Source organism: Sycon ciliatum, chromosome 5 (assembly GCF_964019385.1).
Source record: "Sycon ciliatum chromosome 5, ocSycCili1.1, whole genome shotgun sequence".
Classification (NCBI taxonomy): Eukaryota; Metazoa; Porifera; class Calcarea; order Leucosolenida; family Sycettidae; genus Sycon; species Sycon ciliatum.
The window spans coordinates 14,886,808-14,911,485 of NC_088647.1; the positions used below are offsets into that span (position 1 = coordinate 14,886,808).

The 24,678-nt window shown below is 46.0% G+C and overlaps 1 protein-coding gene and 1 long non-coding RNA gene across 2 annotated transcripts; both read left to right on the forward strand.

The window, feature by feature from the left end:
• The first annotated feature begins 6,393 nt into the window (after positions 1–6,393).
• LOC135817766 (acidic mammalian chitinase-like) lies at positions 6,394–13,929 on the forward strand. Its single transcript, XM_065331007.1, has 6 exons — positions 6,394–6,974; positions 9,282–9,819; positions 10,234–10,306; positions 11,271–11,332; positions 11,868–12,107; positions 13,239–13,929. Exons 1-6 carry the CDS (start codon positions 6,705–6,707, stop codon positions 13,598–13,600), a joined length of 1,545 nt encoding a protein of 514 aa, XP_065187079.1. The 5' UTR covers positions 6,394–6,704; the 3' UTR covers positions 13,601–13,929.
• Positions 13,930–15,528: 1,599 nt separating this feature from the next.
• On the forward strand, positions 15,529–17,726 carry LOC135817767 (uncharacterized). The gene is made up of 2 exons (XR_010553581.1): positions 15,529–15,676; positions 16,807–17,726. It is a non-coding gene; the product is annotated as an uncharacterized LOC135817767 (long non-coding RNA).
• Positions 17,727–24,678: the final 6,952 nt, after the last annotated feature.

The window sequence follows — 24,678 nt, forward strand, 5'->3', positions numbered from 1 at the left end:
TGTTCACGGACAAAGTTGCGCCCTGTGAGCGAGTTTAGAAGCGCCCACTGTTGCCTTGGCTTATTCTTCACATCTCGAAACTCCCTGTTGTAATACTCTCGTCTCAGCTTTCTATTTAACAGTGTGCCTTCCCTCCTTGTTGCCCTGTACTGTTGTTTCACAGATTCATTTCCGGGATGTTTCAAAACCTTCGCGTGGAGGTGCTTGCGCCTTTCCAACAACCTTCGGAGTTGATTGCTTACCCAAGGCTGTGGTTTAGGCTTAGCCCTAGCACTGATGGTAATTTTTTTCACAGGCGACTTTTCGTTCAGAACTCTTTTGCATACAATAGAGAAGCTAGTTGCCATTGTGTTAACGTCTGGTGAGCCATCTGGGGGTACTCTGCGGAAGGCGGAATCAGTGAGTGCATCAAGCATGGAATCGGTGCATTCGTCTGCAGGCAGTTTCCACAATGGCGGCTTCCGTAACTGCCGCACAACTCTCGTAGGTTTAGTCATAGGCAAGACAGTCTTTACTAAGACCAGCTGATGGTCAGTAATGCCATGCAGGGCAATGGCATGACATGCGGAAGTTTTGAGGTCGTCAGAGCATAGCGCTATATCGAGACAGGTACCCGAGGGCAGCCTGGTCGGTTGGGTCACGACATTCCGCAGACAAAATTCTTGGCAGTGTTGACGTAGGTGTCCGTATTGTGGTGATGTCTTCTTTAGGACATCAACATTAAAATCTCCTAGAATGATGGTCTTGTCATTCCGCGCTATAACGTGGTCTACAGCGGAGGAGAAGGTCTCCCAAAATGCGACAGGCTGTCCTGGTGGTCTGTAAGCGGTGCCAACAGTGATCAGTTGGTCTCGTTTTGCATGTGGCACATTGATTTCAGCGAAGAGCACCTCAGGACGTACTAGTGCCGTGGTAATTGACGATGGGAGTTGAAATAATCTTGCGTCCAAGTGACTTTGGATGTAGAGTGCAACACCACCGCCATGCCGATTACGGTCATTGCGAAAGACGGAGTACTGTGGAATGTGGATGGCTGCGTCAGTGATGGAGTCATCTAGCCATGTCTCATTGACGGATAGAACGTGTATGTTATGGTCATGTAATATTTTGTGAACATCATGCACTTTGTTTCGTATACTAGAAATGTTGATATGAGCAATATTCAATTCGGAATCTGGTATAGGACATGTGACATCAACAGAAGGGTTCCCACGTGCATCCTATTGCAGAATGCGAGCAATTTCATCCGTGCTCATAGGACGGCCTTTACTCAGGATCACGTCCCGAGGTAGGGTGCAGGGGAAATTCTTCTCTCGGAGGGCCTTAAACTTTGGAATCAACTCACGACGTCTGGCCTGCTCTTGTGGTGTCAGATCGTGGTTGACAAAAACATCACGTGCGCCATATTTAGCAGCACGCTTTCCATTCATTAACACTCGCTTTCCCTTCTCTGTGAGCTTGACTTTTACCAGTCTTGGGCCAGCACGGGCGTTCCCAGTTGCCTCACCCGGCTTCTTTGGTGTAATGCGCTCTGCGCTTAGGATATCACCAGCATCGAGACCTGGAACGAGACCCTGTACAATGGACTGGAGTTGTTCCCCGTCAGCCTCCACTAGGCCACGGAGAACCGCGTTGTTGCTGCGGTCCCGCTTCGCCACCTCCTCTGCCATGACGTCACGCATGACATGAACTTGCTGTGTGCGCGAAGAGGTCGTTTCCTGAACCAATGTAGCGAGGTCAACCTTATTTGGCAAATTATCTACCACGTCACTGAGTTTCTATTGCCTCAGTATGTGGGTACATACTACATAGCAACCCACTCATGTCTTATGCAGGGCCCTGGGGTGACTTTTACTTCGCCACCAGTTGTAACCCCGCCCCCAGTAGCCAAATCAGTCAGTTTCACTGGTTACATCACCTTGCTGTGAGTAAGATGGCTTGAAATGTGCTTGGATCCATACAAAAACTGGATCCAAGTGGATCCAATTTTTGAATTTGTGTTGAATTTAATTGTTGCTATGCTGTGACGTAGCACTTTCAAGCCCTATTATTATTATTAATACCATTATTCAAACAGTATTTTGGAGGCGGTGGGAAAAACAGTTTCGTAATACGTATTCGCATGCAACGACGCAAATCCACACAATTCAGTAGACACTTTTTCTATCAAACGTTTTCTTTCCCTTCTCTTCAGGATAGTACAGGGAATGTTGGTAATTAGAAAAACACATAACTATATAGAGAATGAAAGAAAGAAAAAGTCAACACTTCAACATAGGTGTTAAAATGATTAAAGTGTTAAAAACTCAAAAACAAACAGCTGCAAGTTGTAGACAAACACGTTGAATCATTATTATTATTAAATTTTGGGCAGTCCCACAGGCCTAGGAGTCATCATAGTCATGTACAGTGGATATCGGTTATAAAGTCATCGGACATAGTGATAAACCGGCTATATTGATACAAAATGAAAATATCAAAAGCAAAACCAGAAAAAGCCAGTCAAATTATCAGTATAACCAATATATCGGATATAGCGATAAATCGGCTATAAGGATACAGAATCACAATTCAAAACACCTCTTTGTACAGAAAAAATATCGTCTATAATGATAGCAGCACACGAGTGTAGGCATTAACTAGCATTATATGGGTGTTTTGAAGAAGTAGCAGTGCTCGGCATTAGGTGGCATGTTTTTGGCTGGAGAAAGCATTATCAGTTCTATTTTGGTACAATACAAGACTTTTTACACGTCTTTTCACATGACAAGAGGCTTAGACAGTGTACCGACACTCTTGCAGCAGGTACATGTATGATGTATCTGTCTAGTGTGGTCATGCATATACAACTACACTTCCTTATCTCAGTATGAGCCAATTGTGGATACATTTCTTTTCCATGTGCATATTTGCCCAAGATAGCTCGAAAATGTACAATCATCATCATATCACTCTAGCATTATAGTGTGAATGGAGCATTATAACAGGCATTATGCCGTGAAATATCGAGCACTGCCAAAAGCATTATACTGTGAAAAAAACGAGCATTAGCCGCCGATGCCTACACGAGTGTGAGGCATTGATGTCTCAACTTGGAGCCACATGTGTGTTTTCATAGTGTATTCTAGTCTGATGCTTCCTGAATGATGCCTTGGGGCCAAGAAGTTCTTCACTTTAGACTGGGGAAGGTGCAGCGCAGCAGCATGCATCATGTATCAGTACGCTACATTAGCGCGATCGAGTACCCACACGTGTATAATGTGTATGTATGATGCGCGCAGTTGAAAATCGCATGTAGTGATATACCGGTTATAGTGATAAAAATAATGTGAAAAATCAGAAGGGCACCAATATCTGCTGCATGTACTGTCGTGGACATGGAAATCCGGTCGCACGTCTAGCGGCCACAGGGATCTACATGTATGCGCTGTGCTAGCTGCTAGCTGCTGGTCGCATAGGCCAGGATGTGCACTGTATGCAGCGACTTACGTTCTGTACGCACTGAGTCTGAGGGCGCCGGCCCCGGTCAATCGACTGGATTTCCATGTCCGCGACAATATGAGGTATACATGTACATCCGCACCATCCCCCAACGCAGTGTGTTCAAGATGTCAGTCATCCCACATACTAGGCCTTGGCGGATAATGCTCGAAAAGGTGGCAGATTCTGCTTTTTTTGCACCGAAATTGGCAGAACCATACAAACCTTATGGCGGGCAATTCCTCGAATTCTGCTCCATTTCTTTATCCACATACCAAACATGCATGAAACTTACCAGAAAAGTACCGAATTCTGCCAATTTTTCTGCCGGCATTATCCGCCAAGCCTTACCACATACGCTCGCTCCATGAAACGTATCACCCATTATTCCACTCACTGTTGCTGTCGCATCCACTCGTATGTCGCATCCACTCGTACTCGTAGTCCACGTCCACTGATGTCGACCGAGGTAGCTCTCTTGCTACTGTGTAATAGTGACATGTAACCAGCTAATGTCTCTGCTTCGTTCAGGGCAGAATAGGAAATCTGCTGTACCACCCGCTCTTTTCATTTTACTTTTAAAAGCGATTATTTGTAACATGGAAATTTGTTCCTTGGCTCACCATCTGAGTTCTTAAAGCTATTATTCATTTTCTGCTGCCCCCGGTTATTTCTTTTATTAGTATTATTATTTTCTTTGCCTTCGCTTTCTTGTTATTGGGCAACTTGCCCGTTAGAATCTGCGAAGTAAAATAAACAACAACAACAACAACAACAACAACAACAACAACAACAACAACAACAACAACAACAACAACAACAACAACAACAACAACAACAACAACAACAACAACAACAACAACAACAACAACAACAACAACAACAACAACAACAACAACAACAACAACAACAACAACAACAACAACAACAACAACAACAACAACAACAACAACAACAACAACAACAACAACAACAACAACAACAACAACAACAACAACAACAACAACAACAACAACAACAACAACAACAACAACAACAACAACAACAACAACAACAACAACAACAACAACAACAACAACAACAACAACAACAACAACAACAACAACAACAACAACAACAACAACAACAACAACAACAACAACAACAACAACAACAACAACAACAACAACAACAACAACAACAACAACAACAACAACAACAACAACAACAACAACAACAACAACAACAACAACAACAACAACAACAACAACAACAACAACAACAACAACAACAACAACAACAACAACAACAACAACAACAACAACAACAACAACAACAACAACAACAACAACAACAACAACAACAACAACAACAACAACAACAACAACAACAACAACAACAACAACAACAACAACAACAACAACAACAACAACAACAACAACAACAACAACAACAACAACAACAACAACAACAACAACAACAACAACAACAACAACAACAACAACAACAACAACAACAACAACAACAACAACAACAACAACAACAACAACAACAACAACAACAACAACAACAACAACAACAACAACAACAACAACAACAACAACAACAACAACAACAACAACAACAACAACAACAACAACAACAACAACAACAACAACAACAACAACAACAACAACAACAACAACAACAACAACAACAACAACAACAACAACAACAACAACAACAACAACAACAACAACAACAACAACAACAACAACAACAACAACAACAACAACAACAACAACAACAACAACAACAACAACAACAACAACAACAACAACAACAACAACAACAACAACAACAACAACAACAACAACAACAACAACAACAACAACAACAACAACAACAACAACAACAACAACAACAACAACAACAACAACAACAACAACAACAACAACAACAACAACAACAACAACAACAACAACAACAACAACAACAACAACAACAACAACAACAACAACATAATCATTACATGTACAGTCAACTTCGCTTATGTTACATGTATAACGACACTCGGCGGGGTATCAAACGGTGTCCTTACCCGTGAAGTGTCGTTATACCCGAAGTCTCATTATATTATTATTGTATTTCAGTGGGATGGGACTTTGCTCTGGTCTGAGCATGGAAATTATGTCGTTATTCGCGAATTGTCGTTATATCCGCAGTCGTTATTAGCGAAGTACTTAGGCTGTTGAAGTTTTGTAGCTGGGCTGATATGAGTGGCTCGCCTCGCCAGCCGGCTAGCCCTGACTGCCTGAGCTGAGTCCCTGACCTGAGCCGATACGTAACCGTTGAGAACGCTACCTGTTACCATGGTTACTTGACTCTTGAGTCAGCTTGAGCAAGAAGTGCAATGCCCCCATCTGACTCTGAGGTCAGGGCATGTCCACATCCAGCTGGCCCACGTAGATCTACACTGTAGATCTAGATCTACGTAGATCTACTGCACTGCCACTGGCCTGTTTGTGGCCCATGGCCCCATCATCCAAGCCGCGGCACGAGTAGAGAGAGGTCGAGACGAGAACACGACCGGACGCGGGCGCTTTGCTAGCGCTTGTGGAGGGCGAGGGATGGGTACGGGTGGGTAGGGGGTGTGCTGAGCTGTGCGCACAGCAGTACAGGCACACCCGGACAGTTGAACTTGAAGCATTAAAATCAGGCTGTCGTCGTGTCGATGCGACGTTGCCGCAATGACCAAGAAAGGCCATCCAAAAATCGCTTGTCGTAGCATTTGGAGCATGCTGTCCATCAAGATGTGAAGCTGTCAGTGTTAGTGCATCCACTGCATAAAAGGAGTCTACCACGGTCTACACCTAAGACAAAGTCCTTGCTTGAGATGGCCAGGCAGTTTTCTACCGCTGTCTCGATATCTCCTATGGCTTATGGCATGGAACGATATTGTCAATGTCACTTGTCAGCGCAAATCGGATTGGGCTGAGCTGCTCTGCTTCTGGACCGGCCTGACGGACCGCCGATCGAATCGGCGTCTACGTGCACAGGCGCAAACTGCTGTCATAGCGGAGCTCGCGATGCCTGAAGCCGAAGACGAGAACCGGGCAGGTGTTTTTCCAGCTGCTGTTCCGTTTTCCTTGCCTAGTTAGTGCAAGGACAGTTTGTCTGAGTTTTACTTGTGACGAAGTACCATTCATATTTGTTGAGAAAGAAGGGGCTGCCTCGTGCGCTTTGTTGGAAGGTGAGATTACAAGATGGCGCCTCGTGTTGTCCCTCTGCCGTTCATTCTGGTGCTGCTGATGGTGGCAAGCAGCGGATTTGTGTCCGTGACTAGCACGCCCATCATGGGAGCCTACTTCGCCAACTGGGCGCAGTATCACACAGCGCCATACACGTACACGCCGGAGAATCTTGCACCGATCGTCGGCTCGCTGGATCATCTCATGTACGCCTTCGCCTACATCGATCCGAGTAGCTTCGCGGTGACCAAGGTCGAGCCGAAAGACCCGCAGTTTTACGGCGAGGTGAGTTCGCATAGATTGTCCAGTGTATGAACGACCTCATCACCACAACAACCAGTGCCGGCAGAGGCATTAAAGTTTTGGCTTTACGTTTTACATGTGATAATAATAATGTGTTATCCCTCCCTTACTGGCCAAGTTAGTATTGACTCCCATAGATTTGTGACACCTAAGCAGTCCAATACTCCTGCTTATTTTCACTCCTTAGGGCTATTGACTGACTCTAAAGCGTTAGTTACTTCAGGCATGTCGGAAGGTATTCGGCATTGGTGCGGCCATTGATGAGCAGAGGGTCCAGGGGGTACGGGTCCTCCCCCGGGAACATGTTTAGGGAAATTGGGCCCAAATAGCCCATATTCGATTGGTTCAAAAATCCGAAGATGAAATTATTGGTGCGGATTTGGCCGCACCTGTCACACCGGTTCCGACACCCCTATATTTGACTCCTGTTTAGGAATTAAACACAGGCTTTGGCTGGTCATGATAAATCCCAGCATGACTGGAATAGAAGCCGGTTGAGTCGAAGTGCGCTGTGACACAGAAGCATGGTTTGAATAGAAGACGCTCTCTACACGAGCAAGTACAAGTACTTGCACAGAGCATGTGTGGCAGTATGCACGGCACAGTGTTAGACTGAAGATGTGGACGTAGAAGCATGTTTTGAATAGAAGCATAGTTTGAACCCCAGCTGATATGGCCGTAAGCACCTGCTTTTATATGCGACAATAACTACGGTATATTGACGTCGTACTTGGTCAGTATAGGAAATAAAACCTCGTTAAAGACCGAGGCTTTGCCTCTAGACATTTTCTCGGCTAACATTTCCTATATTGAGCTCATACTCAGTCAATATTAAATTGTTATTTCAGGATTACTCAAAGGCTACCGCCTATCTGGGGGATCTCCTATTTTTATACTGAAGTATGTACTAGGAACATAGTAAAAAGGAGAAAGTGCACAACTTGAAGTGAGTGTGATTTGAAATTTGTACTGGGACTGGGAGGCTAGGGACTCTACTCGTGCATCGCGTTGTCATTCGTTGTGCTGTGACTGTCGATAATCGCATTCGGCTGCGCATGCTCTGTCCGATTGAGCTACAAACACTGTTTGGTCCCAAGGCGCCCCACATAAGAACGGGTCAAGTCACGGTTTGCTGACTGAACTAAACTGATAATATCCAGGCACCGCATTGCCACGGTACATGTAAGCCCTGGACTGGGTGGTATGGACTACATGTATCAGAAGTTTACACACAAATCATAGTGGTACAGTACAATAATGGTGGTACATGTACACCTGGCAAAGTGGCGGCAAATGCATGCCTGCTTGCCCACACAACGCTCTCTAAGCTGCAAAGTTCAGGCAAAGAGTCGCGGCTTCTCTAGGCGCCGTGCCACAACTTATGATGTGGTGAGAGAAGGTGTGCTCTTCGCCAGAACTTTGCAGCTTAGATTTAGAGAGCATTATGTGGGCAGGTGTGCCTTTACTGCCATTTCCTCAGGTGTGTCGCAGTTTAAAAAGTACTTCTTGAAGTAGTAGATTCTACCACCATTTCTATACTATATTATGTGATGCTGGCATTGGAGTGGTCACTTCATTCCACTGTATTATTATTAAATTTTTGATTGGGCAATCCCCACAGGCCTAAGGCCTTCTTACAGGGTACCCTAAATGTGCCAATACAAGGTAACGGAAGCGAGAAACAGATGTCACAAGTGCAAAGGCGAATGTCAGCAGGTAGAGAGTTCCAACGATCTGAACGTAGAAAACAAAGAGAAAAAAGATTATGTGCCTGAACAGCATGTCCACATGAGCTGTTGTTGGCATGGCCAGCCCGGTGCGGTTGGCCAGGCCATGGCCGGACTAACGTTTTGCCCACCAACGTGTGTTTACTGCTTTAGAGGGGTTGCTGTATACCCTCAGGGAGTCGGTATTTTACGACTCCTGCTCCGTATCATGCGCAAACTGTATGAAAGTCTATGGTACGGCCGGACCAATCGAGAACTGCTCCCGCCGACCGTGCATGCTGCATGGCCTGGATGATTGTGTGTACACTGTACAGTGAACCCTGTGTAAGACGACCGCCCATGGGACCTTCAAAACGTGGTCTCTGTAACCAGGTGGTCTCCTTATCCAGGGTCATTTGACTGGAAATTGCATCCCTTGGTCCTGATTGCAGTGGTCTTCTGGGACAGGTGGTCGCCTTATCCGAGTGGTCGCCTTGACAGGTTTTACTGTACTTGCGTTTTTCATCCTAATGTTCACTGCTGGTGTGCTGTTGTGCGGCATGGCGCAACACAACCCGTGCAGGTCATGGCCTACAAGAAGACCAATCCGAACATGAAGGTGCTGCTGTCGGTGGGCGGCTGGAACATGCCCTCGTCGATTTTCAGCAAGATGGTCAGCACCAAGACCAACCGCGCTGCGTTCATCAGCAGCTGCGTGACGGCCATTAAGACGACGGGCTTTGACGGCATTGACATTGACTGGGAGTACCCGTGCAGTCCACAGCGCACCGACCACATCAAGTACAGCTGTGCGCAGTTCAAGAGCAGCACGGACGCTGGCGGTACCTGCCCCCAGGACACTCCGAACTTCTCAGCGCTGCTGCAGGAGATGCGCGCCGCGTTCGGCAGTACCTACATGATCACCGTGGCCAGCCAGTCGGCGCACAAGAACTGGGACAAGTTTGACTTCAAGACCATGGACAACTACATCGACTACTGGCACGTCATGACCTACGACTACACGGTGTCGGACATTGCTAACTCGTCGGTAACGTCGCCCAACTGCCCGCTGTACTCACCGCCCGAGTCCAGCGTAGTCCAGTGGAGCCTTAACTACACTGGTAAGACGGCAAGTTTCTAGCTTTTGCAAGTACACTCATACCTCGGTTATCCGGATCCTGAACTTACGGGCACTTCGGTCTATCGGGCAATGTAATCTGATCGTGTGAGTCCTGTAAACACTGGGTGCTGTGCAGCCCTAGACGTGTGAACAGGTGCAGAGTACAAACTTGACACATGCGATCGGATTTCATCGAGCAGCACTGTACCTTGCAGCCACGGTGCTTTTTGTATTCAGGACTGAACATGATCGCGTCGTGGTCTTGCAGACGCCCGCCGTTGTGAATGCCCCTGATGTGTGTGTGTGTGTGTGTGTGTGTTTATGTGTGTGTTTGAGTGTGTGTGTGCGTATGTGTTTGAATGTGTGTGTGTGTGTGTGTATGTGTGTGTATGTTTTCTCGCGTGCATCCATCCAGTGCAAGGGTACCTAGCCGCAGGAGTTCCAGCCAGCAAGATCATCATTGGAATACCCCTATATGGACACACATGGTAAACTGGTGATCAGTGTGCGTTTACTACTGTATGTTACTACTGCATCTGAACTTTGCACAATATGCTCTGAGTAGCTATGCCACTTATGGCTGGGCAAATCTTTCTCAAACCCTTTATGGCTCAAATTTAACCCTTATCCGTCCGACCAGTCAAAATTCTAGTTTTGATAAATTTTACTAGATACATGTAGTCTGTAAAATGGCGGTCAGCACACGCCCAACATCACAGGGTGTGACGAACCATTGTGCACAGCTAGCCGTGGAGCGTGTGATGTTCTTCACGTGTTGACCGCCATTTCGCCGACCTGGAGTAATTTTGAAATCAAGATCAAATCAAGATCAAATCAGGATCAAATCAGGATCAAATCAAGATCAAACCAAGATCCGATCAAGATCAAATCAAGATCTAAGCCACTTTTGATGTTACAGTTTATGTAATTTGTATTGTGCACTCCTGCTGTATGTGACCAGTCTGACCAGTCTGACCGCGCATGTGACTCCCATGGCCCAGTAGTAGTAGTAGAATAGCAGTAGAATTTATTATTTTGATAGGGAAGGCCCTACAGACGTCTTGTTAGAGGGAACCCTAACTTCCCAAGTGCTCTTTACAGAGTGAAACAAAAACGGATAGATGCTCAACCTGACGACACGAGACAGGCTGAGAGAATTCCACCTATCAGCGCCAAGGAAGGAAATAGAGAACATGCCATATCTAGTGGTGGCAGCGGGCAAAGAAAGTGAAGAGAATGATTGCCCTCTAGTGCGCCTCTCGGTGCAAGTAGCAGCCGCCTGCAGGGTGAACATTGAGGAAAGAAGAGGACTTGTAAGCTTATGGTACCAGTACCAGCTCTCCGTAGGCATCGCACTACAGTATAGCGTTAGTCCCGATTCCTGCATGCTGCTGCTGCTTGATCGTGCTGTGTGCCGTTTGTGCTGCCTCTCCTGTAATGCTGTACACACAGGTTTGCGCCAGGTCTAACGGGTGATGCCTGGAAAACGTATGGTCTGAAGGGCGAAATTCAGGGTAAGATCAAAAGCCATCTCCAAGCAGTGGTTGAAGCCGTTGCAGCTGCCCTGCTACCCATGCGAGCCTTGTGTGTGTGTGTGTGTGTGTGTGTGTGTGTGTGTGTGTGTGTATGGTCACATGGTGAATCAGTTTAGCCTGAACATTTGCAAGTAGCTCTCTCTCTCTCTTTCCCACACTCTCTCACTAACTCGTTTGCTCGTTCACTCTCTCTCTCTCCCTCTCTCTCTCTCCCTCTCTCTCTCCCTCTCTCTCTCTCTCTCTCTCTCTCTCTCTCTCTCTCTCTCTCTCTCTCTCTCTCTCTCTCTCTCTCTCTCTCTCTCTCTCTCTCTCTCTCTCTCTCTCTCTCTCTCTCTCTCTCTCTCACACACATATACACACACGCGCGCACACACACACGCACACACACACACACACACACACACACACACACACACACACACACACACACACACACACACACTCATTCACTCTCTCTCTCTCTCTCTCTCTCTCTCTCTCTCTCTCTCTCTCCCTCTCCTCTGCCACATTGCAGGTCTGTGCTGTGGTCCGTTCAAGCAGACATACGGTGCAAAGTACGGTAAAGGTTGTCAGCTGTGCGGCACAATGATGGTCAGCGAGATTGATGCATCGGGACCGCAGACCTTCTACGACAAGAAAACCGAGACAATGATCGCTTACCTACCAGAGGACAGCTCTGACGGCTGGACCAAGGCAGGGACGTGGATCACTTACAATGAAGAGACATCGGCGGCCGCCATAACGAAATATGCAGGTTGGTCATGACTTATAGCTCAGTGAATTGTGCATGTGGTTCTCAGGGAGGTTCTGGGTAGTTCTGGGTAGTTCTGGGGAGGGGGGGGGGGGGGTGTGACCAGGGTGTACTGCATGGTTGTATGCAGCTCAGTCATAGTATTATTATTAATCGCATTTCCGCGTCAATGTCAGCAATTTCTACATGATAAATGCCCACAGATTCGCATATGCTGGATGGATACGGGAAGGGGACAGCCAACAATAGACAACACGACAAGGGTCAAGAAAAAAACCAGACCAATAGCTAGCACGAGGCACAACATCAAGGCCCGAGAGGCAGAGTATTGCTACAAACGACAGTTTTAAACAGACAAACGAATGGACGAAAGACTGTTGCGCCGTGTGCCGGAAGAGCTCCGTCTTGCCCGGCTTTTAACCTGAATTGTGCATGACTGTGCCGTTCTGGGTGGTGCTCAGCGGACGGCCAGGGTGCACTGTGTACTGTATGGCTGCGGCAATGCTGACATAGCATGCACACCAGGTGATGCACTAAATGCACATGTATATGCACTGTCATAAGATCATCATGACATGTGATCATTCACACCGAAATTGCATGCGTATACAAACTATGGAGGTGTAGGTGAGGCGACCAAACAAATTTGGAGAAAATAGCCTCAGTGTTTTTTAAGCGATGGCGGTGAGACAGAAACGCGCTACTGCAAACCTATCAGTCGATTATGAACTACTGTTGTGCAGCCAGTCGCATCGCACATGTACATCACCTTTTCCAATGGTCTGTTTGTTCCCTTATAACGTCATGGCTTCATGCAGGCGGAAAATGCGGTACATCCCGCTATAAAATGCCCTTGTAGCTGTCTGCGATAATCGCACGGGACCGGCAGAAACAGTCCGGTCGGTCAGGCCATGACCGGACCAACGTTTTGGTCACCAACATGTGTTTACTGCTGAGGGGTTCCTGTATACCCTCCGTATCATACACAAACTGTATGAATGGCTAGGGTATGGCGGGACCAATCAAAGCTGACTGGTTCCGCCGGTTCTGTCGCATGGCATCCCGAAGCGATCACTGAACAGTACGGCAACAACTAATTGCTTAGCCACTTCTCTGCTTCTGTGTCGCACACAGTGGACAATAAACTGGCCGGAGTGTTCGTGTTCGACACGTCAATGGACACCATGGACTTCGGCTCGGGCACGTTCACCTACAAGGTCAGCAAGACGGTTCGCAGCGTCCTGAACGGCGGTGGTCCCGGCCCGTCGCCCGGTAGCCATGTCTGCACGCCAGCAGCGCAGTGCAACGTCTGCGCCGCCTGCTGCAAGACCTACCTGAAGACGCAGAGCGACTGCGATGCGTGCGTGGCGCAGGCGTGCCCCAAGACGAACGTGTGCCAGCCGAGCGGCTCGTGTACCGTGTGCGCCGCCTGCTGCAAGAGCTACTTGAAAACGCAGAACGATTGCGACGCCTGCGTCAAGTCTGAGTGCACCTAGCCTTGCAGCATCCCGCGCTGTAAAACTATAGTACTCGTACACAGTGCTTGCAGCCAGGTGTCACTGCGCTCCAGGCACCCATATACATTCTTGCCATATTAGAACTACGCTCTGTGTGTGTGTGAGGGGGGGGGGGGGGGTGGGGGCAGAGCACGCGTAGAACTTCTCTTTGCAATGGCTGCCCCTGATCTCTACGCTATCAGTTCACACGCTTTTTTCACGTCTGATTATCTCACTGCATTCAATTGATAGGTAGCTCTGCATCTTTCTGCATCGGTCAGTCTTTCGGCACTTCGAGCATATTTGAAGTGTGTGGTGCCTCATTCGAAGTGCAGCGTGCAGCAGTTGTAGATGTGTAGGTTAACTGTTCAGTAGCTGTTATTCTGAGAGGCCAGGGGAAGGCATGCATTCTTAGTCTGTAGAGTATGAGAGCTGAATGCCAGTGGTGTCAGCTTCTCAGCAAGTCGGCACACAATCAGACTACAGTCAGACCTTGCTTTTCCTGTCCTCTTTTATCCGGATCCCTCGCAATGCGGAAGAAAATAGCTGGTTACAGATTCACAGCATACGTGGTGCATCCAACATAACCGGTGTTCGGTTATCCGGTTCCCTTGCCTATCCGGATATTCTGGTGGAAAACGGATGTGTGCGGTCAAGGTGGCTGGGGCGGTACATTTTTTCGGGAGAATTTTGACTTCATTCTTGAGTTTATTGGCAGGGTGGAGATGAAATTTGAAAATGTTTTTCGGTGAATCTCTGGAGAATAGCCTTCTCTAGCTTCCTATACATGTAGTTTTATTTTTACTTTGGGACAAAAATTGAAAACGTTTTATTAAAGGTCCGTGGAAAAATCTGACCGTATCTGTTTGCTGGACAGAATGCCGCACACAACCCATGGCTGTTTGTTGCCCGTTATTTTCGCTTCCTCTGCTTGCAGAAATGTAGATTGTGTGACGCAGTGTGATAGTGAGCATACACTAAGCACCAGGTCGCAGTTCAGTAGAACGAATAATATACATTCGTCTGAGGGAATTGTCTTCATAGCTCCAGTACACTATGATTATTATCTATACTGTAGACAACATCAGCAGCAACTGCAAAAGGGCCAGCCACAGCAGAATGCCTAAGATACAAGTGCATGTGAGGGACCCAGCAATGCAAGTGCATGTGCGGGTCCTAGCGGGGGGGGGGGGGGGGGGGGGCTGTCTACTACTAGTAGATGTATATAAAAAATAACACAGCCTATTAAAGTTAGTTCGGCAGGGCTCTCCAAAAAAAATAGAGAAACGAAATTCTCCGCTTTATGAGAAAAACATCAAGGGGATGCAACAGTGTCCTAGCATAATATTTCATCAGAATGTTTGAGACGGTTAAAAATATTATACGTTAAAAATAAATTTATTATGATTATAATAATAAGGTGGCAGATAGTGAAGCCCGCTGTAAGCTGCAATTTTCACACAGGAAAAGTTTCTAGCTGACTAAAGGCTAGCCGTAACAATATTAGTTTAAAAAATAGAGCGTGTGTGGGCAGGCGTGTAGTCACCGCCATATTGCCAGGTGTATTTAGCACCATATTATGAATAAAACAAAATACTACTTCAAAAATAACACGACTTCAAGTACTGGCAGTTAAAACATGTGCCATTTCTCTTTACGCTCTCACGGTGGCTCAAGACAAGGGGTCATGGATAGCATGCAAGTCGGTGCAAATAGACAGAGACAAAAAAACTAAGTTTTGAAATGCACTTAGCTCTACTGTGCAGTATACTACGGTGATGTGCGTGTTTGGTGGGGAAAGTCCCGTCGTGGACGGGAGAACAATCCCAGTGAAAGAGTCACTGGTACAAGTGACTGTTTCCAGTGTATGCATTTGGTGGTAATAGTCCAGTACGGTGGGTAGGAAAATAACACTAAAAGAGTTAGGCTAGTAACTGACCTGGTAAAGCACTGACCTTTTCATTCTCTGAGAAGATCCACAGTTGGTATCGGACAGCTCTGACGGCTGGACCAAGGCAGGGACGTGGATCACTTACAATGAAGAGACATCGGCGGCCGCCATAACGAAATATGCAGGTTGGTCATGACTTATAGCTCAGTGAATTGTGCATGTGGTTCTCAGGGAGGTTCTGGGTAGTTCTGGGTAGTTCTGGGGAGGGGGGGGGGGGGTGTGACCAGGGTGTACTGCATGGTTGTATGCAGCTCAGTCATAGTATTATTATTAATCGCATTTCCGCGTCAATGTCAGCAATTTCTACATGATAAATGCCCACAGATTCGCATATGCTGGATGGATACGGGAAGGGGACAGCCAACAATAGACAACACGACAAGGGTCAAGAAAAAAACCAGACCAATAGCTAGCACGAGGCACAACATCAAGGCCCGAGAGGCAGAGTATTGCTACAAACGACAGTTTTAAACAGACAAACGAATGGACGAAAGACTGTTGCGCCGTGTGCCGGAAGAGCTCCGTCTTGCCCGGCTTTTAACCTGAATTGTGCATGACTGTGCCGTTCTGGGTGGTGCTCAGCGGACGGCCAGGGTGCACTGTGTACTGTATGGCTGCGGCAATGCTGACATAGCATGCACACCAGGTGATGCACTAAATGCACATGTATATGCACTGTCATAAGATCATCATGACATGTGATCATTCACACCGAAATTGCATGCGTATACAAACTATGGAGGTGTAGGTGAGGCGACCAAACAAATTTGGAGAAAATAGCCTCAGTGTTTTTTAAGCGATGGCGGTGAGACAGAAACGCGCTACTGCAAACCTATCAGTCGATTATGAACTACTGTTGTGCAGCCAGTCGCATCGCACATGTACATCACCTTTTCCAATGGTCTGTTTGTTCCCTTATAACGTCATGGCTTCATGCAGGCGGAAAATGCGGTACATCCCGCTATAAAATGCCCTTGTAGCTGTCTGCGATAATCGCACGGGACCGGCAGAAACAGTCCGGTCGGTCAGGCCATGACCGGACCAACGTTTTGGTCACCAACATGTGTTTACTGCTGAGGGGTTCCTGTATACCCTCCGTATCATACACAAACTGTATGAATGGCTAGGGTATGGCGGGACCAATCAAAGCTGACTGGTTCCGCCGGTTCTGTCGCATGGCATCCCGAAGCGATCACTGAACAGTACGGCAACAACTAATTGCTTAGCCACTTCTCTGCTTCTGTGTCGCACACAGTGGACAATAAACTGGCCGGAGTGTTCGTGTTCGACACGTCAATGGACACCATGGACTTCGGCTCGGGCACGTTCACCTACAAGGTCAGCAAGACGGTTCGCAGCGTCCTGAACGGCGGTGGTCCCGGCCCGTCGCCCGGTAGCCATGTCTGCACGCCAGCAGCGCAGTGCAACGTCTGCGCCGCCTGCTGCAAGACCTACCTGAAGACGCAGAGCGACTGCGATGCGTGCGTGGCGCAGGCGTGCCCCAAGACGAACGTGTGCCAGCCGAGCGGCTCGTGTACCGTGTGCGCCGCCTGCTGCAAGAGCTACTTGAAAACGCAGAACGATTGCGACGCCTGCGTCAAGTCTGAGTGCACCTAGCCTTGCAGCATCCCGCGCTGTAAAACTATAGTACTCGTACACAGTGCTTGCAGCCAGGTGTCACTGCGCTCCAGGCACCCATATACATTCTTGCCATATTAGAACTACGCTCTGTGTGTGTGAGGGGGGGGGGGGGGTGGGGGCAGAGCACGCGTAGAACTTCTCTTTGCAATGGCTGCCCCTGATCTCTACGCTATCAGTTCACACGCTTTTTTCACGTCTGATTATCTCACTGCATTCAATTGATAGGTAGCTCTGCATCTTTCTGCATCGGTCAGTCTTTCGGCACTTCGAGCATATTTGAAGTGTGTGGTGCCTCATTCGAAGTGCAGCGTGCAGCAGTTGTAGATGTGTAGGTTAACTGTTCAGTAGCTGTTATTCTGAGAGGCCAGGGGAAGGCATGCATTCTTAGTCTGTAGAGTATGAGAGCTGAATGCCAGTGGTGTCAGCTTCTCAGCAAGTCGGCACACAATCAGACTACAGTCAGACCTTGCTTTTCCTGTCCTCTTTTATCCGGATCCCTCGCAATGCGGAAGAAAATAGCTGGTTACAGATTCACAGCATACGTGGTGCATCCAACATAACCGGTGTTCGGTTATCCGGTTCCCTTGCCTATCCGGATATTCTGGTGGAAAACGGATGTGTGCGGTCAAGGTGGCTGGGGCGGTACATTTTTTCGGGAGAATTTTGACTTCATTCTTGAGTTTATTGGCAGGGTGGAGATGAAATTTGAAAATGTTTTTCGGTGAATCTCTGGAGAATAGCCTTCTCTAGCTTCCTATACATGTAGTTTTATTTTTACTAGGGCTGAAACGATTATACCAATTACTCGGTAAACGATCGATAATTCCTTATAAATCAAGTAATCGTTACGTTATAGATTACTCGTTAGGAATTTTGAGTCCAAAAAGTACTGAAAACCCTCGTTTTGTGAAGTTTGAATCAGTTTCCGCTGTGTGTATGCAGTTGCCAGGGGCATCGTGCAGATTCTGAGGTTAAATTGACTTCAAAACTGTCATGTTTTGGAGCTACCCTGTCACTAATGCAGATTTTTGGTATTATGAAGGCCTAGCTTTTGGAAACAGGATAATTTTTGCACAAAATTCTGATGCTATTTGCTAAAGATTATAATCGATTACTCGATCGTTAAGCTAAAGAGTAATCGATAGGTGAAAATCCACGATCGTTTCAGCCCTAATTTTTACTTTGGGACAAAAATTGAAAACGTTTTATTAAAGGTCCGTGGAAAAATCTGACCGTATCTGTTTGCTGGACAGAATGCCGCACACAACCCATGGCTGTTTGTTGCCCGTTATTTTCGCTTCCTCTGCTTGCAGAAATGTAGATTGTGTGACGCAGTGTGATAGTGAGCATACACTAAGCACCAGGTCGCAGTTCAGTAGAACGAATAATATACATTCGTCTGAGGGAATTGTCTTCATAGCTCCAGTACACTATGATTATTATCTATACTGTAGACAACATCAGCAGCAACTGCAAAAGGGCCAGCCACAGCAGAATGCCTAAGATACAAGTGCATGTGAGGGACCCAGCAATGCAAGTGCATGTGCGGGTCCTAGCGGGGGGGGGGGGGGCTGTCTACTACTAGTAGATGTATATAAAAAATAACACAGCCTATTAAAGTTAGTTCGGCAGGGCTCTCCAAAAAAAATAGAGAAACGAAATTCTCCGCTTTATGAGAAAAACATCAAGGGGATGCAACAGTGTCCTAGCATAATATTTCATCAGAATGTTTGAGACGGTTAAAAATATTATACGTTAAAAATAAATTTATTATGATTATAATAATAAGGTGGCAGATAGTGAAGCCCGCTGTAAGCTGCAATTTTCACACAGGAAAAGTTTCTAGCTGACTAAAGGCTAGCCGTAACAATATTAGTTTAAAAAATAGAGCGTGTGTGGGCAGGCGTGTAGTCACCGCCATATTGCCAGGTGTATTTAGCACCATATTATGAATAAAACAAAATACTACTTCAAAAATAACACGACTTCAAGTACTGGCAGTTAAAACATGTGCCATTTCTCTTTACGCTCTCACGGTGGCTCAAGACAAGGGGTCATGGATAGCATGCAAGTCGGTGCAAATAGACAGAGACAAAAAAACTTTGAAATGCACTTAGCTCTACTGTGCAGTATACTACGGTGATGTGCGTGTTTGGTGGGGAAAGTCCCGTCGTGGACGGGAGAACAATCCCAGTGAAAGAGTCACTGGTACAAGTGACTGTTTCCAGTGTATGCATTTGGTGGTAATAGTCCAGTACGGTGGGTAGGAAAATAACACTAAAAGAGTTAGGCTAGTATAACTGACCTGGTAAAGCACTGACCTTTTCATTCTCTGAGAAGATCCACAGTTGGTATCGGACATATGCAATGCATCAGGACAGTTATTTGCATTCATTGCGCAACGCGGCTGTTCCGTGGAGGATTTCGGACCGTACCATAGGTGAAACTGTCCTCTACCGAGTCCAGGATGAGCTTTCTTGGCGCCGTATTCGGGAGTTGTGATGCTGTGTGTGTGTGGTGTGTCGGCGGTGCTCACGTTCTGCCAGCCTTGAGCCTCAGCAACTGTTCCTCTACTTCATCAAAGTCCAGTGACGCTCCGCCGGTGCCATCCAGTATCGGCGACAACTCGTTGTGACGGATGATTGGCTGATGCTCTGGTGGAGCGGGCAGGTCCAGTGCTGCATACACCAGAAACACGCATGCACGTGCACAGACAGACACACGGACAGAAATGCACATGCATGTGCACAGGCACAGACAGACAGACAAAAACACACACACAGAGGGAAAAACAGTTCAGAGCTATTGGAGCGCAGCCCAGCCTCCAAGGTCCATTCACCATGGCTAACAACACCGGCTAAATACCGGTGACTTAATTTCTTACGGCACCTAGTTATTGGCAGTGCAAAACCTTTTAAAAAAGGCTGCAAGGAACATTGCTTCTAGCATGCGACTGTAGCTTACCTGAGGGAGGTCGACGGCGAGGCGGTGGAACTTTAGTTGCACTAAAGCAGAATATAACGCAGATCAACAAACAGTCTTGATCATAACGCACTAGAGCAATCTTCACTAGAAGGTATGCTCAAGCATACTTTTCTCTTCGTAGGTACGAGGAAGGACAGTTTGGTATGAGTTACGACGAGCGGTCCACTATCGTAAGTTGTAACCAGATCCTATACGGTCAGGTGGTGTGACGACTTTTTACAAGGGTTCTTAGAATGCCCATGCTACTCTACGGGGGCGGTGTACAGTGCACAACGTTGTGGTGGACTGCAGTTGTCTATCTAGTATATACTGTGCGCGCGGCGTTGAGCTGAACAAATGACCATGATGACATACCCCTGCCCAGCAACAGGATAGACAGCAGCATGGTGCATTGAGAATACAATAGATGATATGGCAAATAACGTCCAACTAGACGTGGGAGGGCATTGCAGAGTACTAGTAGTTGCATACAAAGTTCAAAGTTGTACGGTTACCTGTGACTTGTGCTCCTGCAGAGCTCAGGGCCTATCGTGTACACATCGTAGTGTAAATTGTATGCAACTGGTATGCAATGCTCTCCCAAGGCTAGTTGCACGATACTGGGCATATCATCTATTATGTAGTGGTGATGTGTGGATGTCCGTTGGACTGATAACGATGGTCTAACTCAATCCTACACACTTACCCATCAGCCATCTTCAGGCGCCGGTTTGCCATCTGCAAAACACAGACAGACAGACACACACAGACAGACACACACACACACGCACACAGACACACACACACACATGTACAAAAGGTCAAGTGACTGCATTATAGTGAGCACCGTATTTTCCGGAGTATAAGCCGCACTTTAAACACCCGTGATTCACCCACGAAAATTCGGTGCCGCTTTTACTACGATGGCTGAATTATCAGTAATAAATAGGGTAGATGTCTGTATTTTGTTACAAAAAAATCTGGGCGCGGCATATACTCCAGTGCGGCTTCTACTCCGGAAAGTACGGCACATGCACATGTACTTCCATTCCACACATACATATTCTACTAAACATGCCGCCGACCAGGACTCACTCAAAGAAAGGAAAAAAAGGCCAAGTGAAAGGAGAATGACTGAGATGGCGTGCCGCCTCCAATAGCACAGCCAGTCCGTCGTAGTGCGCTCACAGGGTTCTGACATTATGAATACCGTACTGGCAATATATGTTGCCGCAGTGAGGCCATGAAGCGTTACATTGGCACATGTTTGCCGCACGCAGGGCGTTACATGCAAAGTCGCACAGGAGCCGTTACACAGGTTTCTATATTGCCGCAGTCCTTTTTTTGCTATTGCCGCATCACTTTTTTGCTATTGCCGCATCATTTTTTTGCTTTTGCCGCATCATTTTTTTCTTTTCATCCACATTGAAGGCACAGAAATTCAGTTGCTATCCAACTGTTACAAACCCGACGGCAAAGGGCGACAACGATATCAATAGAAGACTGTACATGTATATTTTAATTATCAGAGTGATCTGTTCACAAAAAGATCATCAAAAGGAAAGTGACATAGGGGAAGAGCGCTTCCTCCAAAAACTACTTTTCACCACGCGGTACACGTGCTTTCACAGTTTTCAGCCTTTTTTTGCAGTGCAAACTGCAATGAAAAGATCGCCGCACCCCGCCGGACGCGCGTTACGAACTCAACGAAAATTTGTCGCACTAGCCTAGTCGCGCGTTACGCCGCACCCCCCTGCGTTACGCGTTACGCGGCAACATATATTGCCAATACGGTAGATAGGGTAAATACTAAATATTACCGTATTGAGGCGTGTTCGGTATTTGACTCTAATACATAAATTCATTTTTTTCACGGTTCTCGTTAATTGTGTTGGGTTTAGAGTATTCACTGGTGACACTGTGTTTGCCCGTACAAGAGGCTTAACACGCCACTCATAGCCATAGCCATAGCCATAGCCATAGGGTACTGCTTACCTCCTTGGACATACTACGCGGTGCAATGTCTTCCGGTAACTGCAGGTCACAGTTTTGCATGTTCAGTTTGCTCTCAGGACATTTCTGCCAGAGCACAGCACACAAAGACACATGAAACGTTCCACGGTTGGCTGAATTATCAGTAATAAAAGTTGTTGCCTCCGATTCACCAACAAGGGAGGCGCCCACACCAGCATTTTGAAAAATAGCACCAAAGTAGCTATCTACACATCAGCACTTTTTTTATTTCTTTTATTTTTTTATGAAAGAGTGCACATGCCTACATAGAATGGAAGAGAACAACAACATCAACAACAACAACAACAACAACAACAACAACAACAACAACAACAACAACAACAACAACAACAACAACAACAACAACAACAACAACAACAACAACAACAACAACAACAACAACAACAACAACAACAACAACAACAACAACAACAACAACAACAACAACAACAACAACAACAACAACAACAACAACAACAACAACAACAACAACAACAACAACAACAACAACAACAACAACAACAACAACAACAACAACAACAACAACAACAACAACAACAACAACAACAACAACAACAACAACAACAACAACAACAACAACAACAACAACAACAACAACAACAACAACAACAACAACAACAACAACAACAACAACAACAACAACAACAACAACAACAACAACAACAACAACAACAACAACAACAACAACAACAACAACAACAACAACAACAACAACAACAACAACAACAACAACAACAACAACAACAACAACAACAACAACAACAACAACAACAACAACAACAACAACAACAACAACAACAACAACAACAACAACAACAACAACAACAACAACAACAACAACAACAACAACAACAACAACAACAACAACAACAACAACAACAACAACAACAACAACAACAACAACAACAACAACAACAACAACAACAACAACAACAACAACAACAACAACAACAACAACAACAACAACAACAACAACAACAACAACAACAACAACAACAACAACAACAACAACAACAACAACAACAACAACAACAACAACAACAACAACAACAACAACAACAACAACAACAACAACAACAACAACAACAACAACAACAACAACAACAACAACAACAACAACAACAACAACAACAACAACAACAACAACAACAACAACAACAACAACAACAACAACAACAACAACAACAACAACAACAACAACAACAACAACAACAACAACAACAACAACAACAACAACAACAACAACAACAACAACAACAACAACAACAACAACAACAACAACAACAACAACAACAACAACAACAACAACAACAACAACAACAACAACAACAACAACAACAACAACAACAACAACAACAACAACAACAACAACAACAACAACAACAACAACAACAACAACAACAACAACAACAACAACAACAACAACAACAACAACAACAACAACAACAACAACAACAACAACAACAACAACAACAACAACAACAACAACAACAACAACAACAACAACAACAACAACAACAACAACAACAACAACAACAACAACAACAACAACAACAACAACAACAACAACAACAACAACAACAACAACAACAACAACAACAACAACAACAACAACAACAACAACAACAACAACAACAACAACAACAACAACAACAACAACAACAACAACAACAACAACAACAACAACAACAACAACAACAACAACAACAACAACAACAACAACAACAACAACAACAACAACAACAACAACAACAACAACAACAACAACAACAACAACAACAACAACAACAACAACAACAACAACAACAACAACAACAACAACAACAACAACAACAACAACAACAACAACAACAACAACAACAACAACATAATCATTACATGTACAGTCAACTTCGCTTATGTTACATGTATAACGACACTCGGCGGGGTATCAAACGGTGTCCTTACCCGTGAAGTGTCGTTATACCCGAAGTCTCATTATATTATTATTGTATTTCAGTGGGATGGGACTTTGCTCTGGTCTGAGCATGGAAATTATGTCGTTATTCGCGAATTGTCGTTATATCCGCAGTCGTTATTAGCGAAGTACTTAGGCTGTTGAAGTTTTGTAGCTGGGCTGATATGAGTGGCTCGCCTCGCCAGCCGGCTAGCCCTGACTGCCTGAGCTGAGTCCCTGACCTGAGCCGATACGTAACCGTTGAGAACGCTACCTGTTACCATGGTTACTTGACTCTTGAGTCAGCTTGAGCAAGAAGTGCAATGCCCCCATCTGACTCTGAGGTCAGGGCATGTCCACATCCAGCTGGCCCACGTAGATCTACACTGTAGATCTAGATCTACGTAGATCTACTGCACTGCCACTGGCCTGTTTGTGGCCCATGGCCCCATCATCCAAGCCGCGGCACGAGTAGAGAGAGGTCGAGACGAGAACACGACCGGACGCGGGCGCTTTGCTAGCGCTTGTGGAGGGCGAGGGATGGGTACGGGT